This window comes from Cibotium barometz, chromosome 7 (genome assembly GCF_041138505.1).
Source record: "Cibotium barometz isolate CiBa-2024 chromosome 7, ASM4113850v1, whole genome shotgun sequence".
Lineage (NCBI taxonomy): Eukaryota > Viridiplantae > Streptophyta > Polypodiopsida > Cyatheales > Cibotiaceae > Cibotium > Cibotium barometz.
In genome coordinates, this window is record NC_141052.1 from 52,706,240 (window position 1) to 52,711,793 (window position 5,554).

Sequence of the window (5,554 nt, forward strand, 5' to 3'; positions counted from 1 at the left end):
CTAGTCAAAGGGACTAGTCGGCCAAGTCATATTCCTCCATTAAGGGAAAGCCGGCGGCATTGAAAGCATATGACACTTCTACTCTAACAGTCGGATAGGTGTAGGGGCAATCTACGAGCCTATACATAGCAAGGCCTACTTGGGTCAAGTCAACAATCAATCTAGAGAGGGTCCTAGTTTCATATTGAAAGGCCAAAGGCCACAAAAGTTGTCAAATCAAATACATCTTTTTGTATCATATCAACATACTGAAAACACAGTTCATCTCCCTCTTCTCTCTCTATCTAATCATTGCTTTTGCATTAGTGTTTCTAATCAGTAGGCTTAGGGCTGGATTAAGCCAGCCCAGGCTTCCACATGTCACAATGCAATTTATGCTCACGGCAATATCATGACTCATCAAAGTTGCATACGTTTCACCTTAACTAGCATATATATTTATGTGTTCTAGCTGAAGATGCTTTTAAAACATTGCTGTAGATTGGTTGAGGAAGGATAAGATTAAACAGCGACATATTATATCCCATATGCCACAGCTTTTAGTGTTTGAGGCCAGCCTTTGTGATTCAAAGAATAACCAAACCAGTTTTTTTGCAAGTCTTGGGGTTCACAAAAGGCTCCTCTACTATGAAGAAAATTGAGGCATAAAGGGCCCTTGCTACCTCATAATACAGTACTTACTACATAGGATGACGGGCAGAGACACCGATCAAGAGTTGAGTCACACCTGTACCTTGCATTGCTGATGTGTGAACTTTAATATGGAATTTTGTAACCCACCTACCCCCATGGAAGAGCTGACTAAATAGCAGCATCACAATATTAGATATACAGCTGCCTACTACACGTCTTTGCATTCATTATCTGTACCCAAGAAACATGCAGGCCAAAGCTGACCCATGCTTTGATGCCATAAAAACTCTGGGCATGGTTTTGGATACACCAAGTCCGAATACCCTTTCACATAGGAGCAATTCCACACATGATGTGAAGAGGTTACATTCAGAGTGATGTTTCTGAGAAAGATATCCTTGTAAGGATACTCTGCTAGCCCTTGGAAGTTACCCGCTAATGTGATGTTATCCCCTACCACATTCTCTATATATATTCTCTCCACATGAGGTATTGCATTAGGGTCATATTTATCATCAGGGTGGTCACCGTAGAGCCCCGCGAACCCAATGCCAGTCCTCACATTCCGTAATACAACATTTGAGACATAGACATCCTTGACATAGCCACCCCTCCCTCGGGCAGACTTCACACGTATACCTGTTGAACCATGGTGAACTACCACATCATCCACATATACATTTGAGATTCCCCCTGACATTTCACTGCCCATAGCAATCCCTGCACTTGAGCGTGTACCCCCTGCAATGCGCCGGATGATGATATTTGAACTCGGGCGCCCATAGGCGATGCCATATTCATCCCAGCCACTCTTTACAGAAATAAGGTCATCCCCATTATCTATGTAGCAGTCTTCAATGCATACATATGTGCTTGAGTCTGCAAAAATTAGCAGAGGATCCATGTTGTCATATGCTAGCATAGGATCCTCTTACCCTGATGCCATAATACATACATTGTGAAGAAGGATTTTTATTTGCTTCTTAAAATGCACATGCTGTAAGGGGGGGAAAGAAAACTTGTTTAATGACAGTAGTTGCATAACATACCTGGATCAATCCCATCTGTGTTGGGTGACTCAATTGGAGCAAGAATGGTGAGGTACTGGATAAGCACGTGTCTACATATCACACAAAGAGGGCACCACAGAAACATTAATGAGAAGACTGGGGTTGCATAAAGATGCAGGGGTTTTTTGACAAAATGATTGTATTTTGCTGCAGTAAGGGCTAGAATACCACAAGGCTTAGTACCCAAAATATAAGAAAAGCCCATTTCTATGGAACAACTTTCTTACGAGTCCAATAGCTTTGTGTATGGCATTGACACCTGCACTAATGAAGAAAAACTTGCAAACTAAAAACAATAGATGGAGTTTAGGGGAAAACCTGCAGTACACTGGATGAATGTTCCAAAATGGAGAGTTTTTGAAGGTTAAGTTTGAGATGATGATGTCCTGAGAATACATGAGTTCAACCAAGTGCGGGCGCGTGTAGTCAAGGCTACCATTGGCATGCAGCTTCCACCAAACTGCTCCTTGACCATCAACAGTCCCGTTATCACCTATCAAGGCACCAGCTGTTTAGCTAAGTGCAGGAGACAGCGTGCTTGACAGGAGCAAATATCAATACACATATGAATTAAATACATACTGCATGCATACATACGAACATATCCAAAAGACTCAAACTTTGTTTGAGGTATAGTCTCTAATATTGACATAACTTACCTGTAATTACAACGTCTCTGAGATTCTCGCCATGAATCAGGCTGATGTGCCTGCCACCTGGTAACTCTCTTCCTCTTCCATAAGAGGGTAACGGGTCAATGATAGGCCACTCTTTGGGGTCCTGTAAGGCTTATAGTTAATAGCATGTAATAGCCTAAACCTCTTCTACCTAAAACATAGACAGCCATACTCACAAATATTCTTTACAGAAAAGCCTTCCATGATTATTTTGTAAATATACACGCATGCATGTCTGTCTATGTGTGTGTAAGCATATATGTTTGTATGCATGCATGTATGAATCATCTGTTCTCTTTCATTATTCGTTTTGAGAGTGTGTGTGTGTGTGTGTGTGTGTGTGTGTGTGTGTGTGGCATGTGCATGTCTGTGTGCCTCTGCAGGTGCGCATGTGTGCACACATGCAAGCATGTATAGCTTCTTAAACATGAATATGTGTGTTTTCTTTCATGATTTCTTTAGACAAGTGTAAGTATATATGCAACCATGTATGTAAAAATGTATATATGCATGTAGGTGTCATATGTTCTTACCTACATGCATGTATGTATGCATGTAGGTGTCATATGTTCATACCTGTGATCCAAGTATTACAGCATCCTTGTCTAAGAAGAGAGTGAAGTGGCTGGTCAAATTGAAGCTTCCTGTTAGCCACTTCCCAGCTGGTACATAGAGCTGACCACCCCCTTTGTCTGCAAAAGACCTAAGATACAAGACAGCATTTTGAAAGGCATGGGTGTTCAGCGTCTTGCCATCACCCACTGCACCGAAATCAGTTATGGAGATACTGTGAGCTCTGCATCGCGGAGTTCTCAGGCACGCGCAGAAATCTTTATCAGGAAACCTTGCTAGTGCAGGGTTAATATCATGTTTTTCTTGACACTTCTTCCATGCATTGACATGAACTGCATGGTTGCCAAGCAGAGAATGCACCAGGCAAGTGAGGAGAAAAACCCTCTGCAATACCTGGAAAAGCAAGCAAGGTTATGGAGCATAGAAAAGCAGGAGATTTTGGTCACAATAGTTTAAGATGCGCTTGAAACAAACCAAACTGAATCCAAGGGTTTTGATGATTCTGAAAGCCCAATTTGACGTGTTATGGGGTTTTTTTTGGTTTTGTTTTTGTTTCTTTTGCTTTTTAGTAGCCCAGATTACTCACCACCATGCTGGCTTTTTGATGGGGTTTCTTGTCTAAGGAGTCAAGGGTGGGCTTGTGATCTGCAAGGGCCTAGTTTTGGCAGCCTAATCACCTAACACCATGATGATTTTCTTAATGGGCTGTGTTGGATGATCTCTAAGAGGCTAAGGTATATCATCAGAGAGCACCTGTGTTTCAAATGGTACAAAAACAAGCCTTTCTGTTCAAATGCAGACCCCAGAATGAGAAGAAAAAAGCAAAATTGCAAACGTATATAAGGAGGTTCTTCAAAGAATTAAGAAGAAGGCAATGCAAATTCACAAGACTCCTCGGTAGCAAGCAAGCAATGGAATCCAAACTTACAGCAAGATTCGTCATTGGCAAGTAGAGTGGAGAGGAAGGCACTTACGAGGTTCTTCATAAGCAGCGAAGGATGTCACTGGGTTTGCTTAGGAAGAAGGAAAAGTGGGTGATTCGGTGTAGACAAGGTGGTCTTACCCTTCCATAGAATCTGACCTGAAAAGCCATGGGGAAAAAAGCAGGTAAGGCGGCCGCCACAAGAAGGGGTCCCGCGGCGGGGAGAGAACTGTGGCAGTTGTGGGCAGAGGTCAATTCACAAAAGCGAGCTGGCGCACTACAGCTTCGCCCAAACCATGCGTGAGAGTGAGAAATGTGAGAGAGGAACATTTTTTTTGCGTGCGGCGGGAGGCGAGTGTGACAGAGAGAGTGTGTGTGTGTGTGTGTGTGTGTGGGGCTAAGGTTGTAGGACCACAGCTCTTACGTTAATCGTGAGAGTTCCAACACAATTTTGCCTCCCGCTTGGGGTGGTTGGCTTTAACTGAAAGACACTCGACTTTTGCATTTTTTGTAGTATTTGGGTCAACGTTTTTATCACTTTCTCATTGATTTATGACGTTGTAAGACACGTCCACAATATCATCATCCACGATCATATTGATTTATTAGGCTCTTTAATATTTATAGACAGCCCTCTCTTTCCATATAGGTCCACAACATCATCATAGCTGACAATACAGCGACGTTTTCGTACCTAATACCTAAATGCCTCTATTACTTGGAAAAAATCATAACTCTCGATTTAGAAAGAGAGAAGACAAAAATAAAACTATAGATATTTTTTATTTTTTATGGTAAAAATTTTTATGGATTCAAAATTATATTAAAAATGTCATTTATTGAACTTTACAGTTTTTTTTTATTTTTGGTGCATTAAGAAATATATTCTAGCTTGTGGATGTTCCTCCTCAAACATGGGGCCGTTATGTGAGAAGTTGGTGCCACCACTACCTTGAGAACCTCATTTCCAATGGATGGGAGTACCTTCTCATAGTACTCTACACTAAGCCGCTTGAAGATATCAGGGAGCCTATCTGCATTAGGACAGTAGAGAACACACAGGGTGAGGTTAACCATCCTGCAGATCCTTTGTTCCAGTCTCACAGAAGAAACAGAGTTGGCGTGGGTCCTGATGTCGAAGATGAATAGAGGAAGGGGAGGAGCATGCACATTCGAAACAGGAATAGACTAAGGGTACATTGGTAAAGGTTGATTTGTATGGTCATTTGTAAAAGGTGAAGTCAAAGGTCAAAAAGGTAACACATGATGGGAAAGTGCAAGGAGGCACATGTAATATGAGCATTTATGGACACATGGATGGCACAAGGGTGCATGGAGCATGTGGATGAGAGCTATATAAGCATGTACTTGGATCAAGATAGTGTGAGGAGATTATGGAGTCTCTGCCTTAACCTTTATCTTAATCTCGTATTAGCATTTTCTTAGTCTTTCATTATGGGCTTAATCACTTGTTATGAACCACCCTAGATTCATGTATTTTTAACATGGTATCAGTGCCACCTTTGGATGGCCATTAGCAAGTAACTAGGAGGTTGTTAATCTTGTGTCATTAGTGTTCAACTAGGTTTAACTATTTTTCAGCTTTACCATTAGGATCTCTTCTCCTCTGCATTGGAGAGTGAAGTTAAACAGTGAGCAAGTGAGCAACACAAACCTCA

General features: G+C 41.7%; 1 protein-coding gene across 5 annotated transcripts; it reads right to left on the reverse strand.

Moving 5' to 3' along the window:
- Nucleotides 1–414: 414 nt before the first annotated feature.
- Nucleotides 415–4,263, reverse strand: LOC147637168 (putative polygalacturonase). Of its 5 annotated transcripts, XM_086800777.1 has the most exons (7): nucleotides 3,928–4,262; nucleotides 3,540–3,706; nucleotides 2,957–3,346; nucleotides 2,363–2,483; nucleotides 2,022–2,196; nucleotides 1,683–1,753; nucleotides 415–1,512 (listed from the first exon to the last, which is right to left on the reverse strand). In XM_086800777.1, exons 2-7 carry the CDS (start codon nucleotides 3,543–3,545, stop codon nucleotides 842–844), a joined length of 1,434 nt encoding a protein of 477 aa, XP_086656903.1. In that variant the 5' UTR covers nucleotides 3,546–3,706; nucleotides 3,928–4,262; the 3' UTR covers nucleotides 415–841. The 5 variants fall into 5 exon arrangements, with proteins under 5 accessions (XP_086656903.1, XP_086656899.1, XP_086656901.1 ...); XM_086800773.1 differs by lacking the exon at nucleotides 3,540–3,706 and having other exon boundaries at nucleotides 3,840–4,263; XM_086800775.1 differs by lacking the exon at nucleotides 3,540–3,706 and having other exon boundaries at nucleotides 3,928–4,261.
- Nucleotides 4,264–5,554: the final 1,291 nt, after the last annotated feature.

What these genes read in the sequence shown, in the direction of transcription:
- LOC147637168 (XM_086800773.1), bottom strand. Translation starts at nt 3,896, where the DNA reads ATGACGAATCTTGCTGTAAGTTTGGATTCCATTGCTTGCTTGCTACCG. An exon ending in GCTTGCTACCGAGGAGTCTT is followed by an intron (nt 3,347 to 3,839) that starts GTGAATTTGCAT and finishes TTGCTTTTCCAG; the next exon opens with GTATTGCAGAGGGTTTTTCT. An exon ending in CACAGATGGGATTGATCCAG is followed by an intron (nt 1,513 to 1,682) that starts GTATGTTATGCA and finishes TAATTTTTGCAG; the next exon opens with ACTCAAGCACATATGTATGC.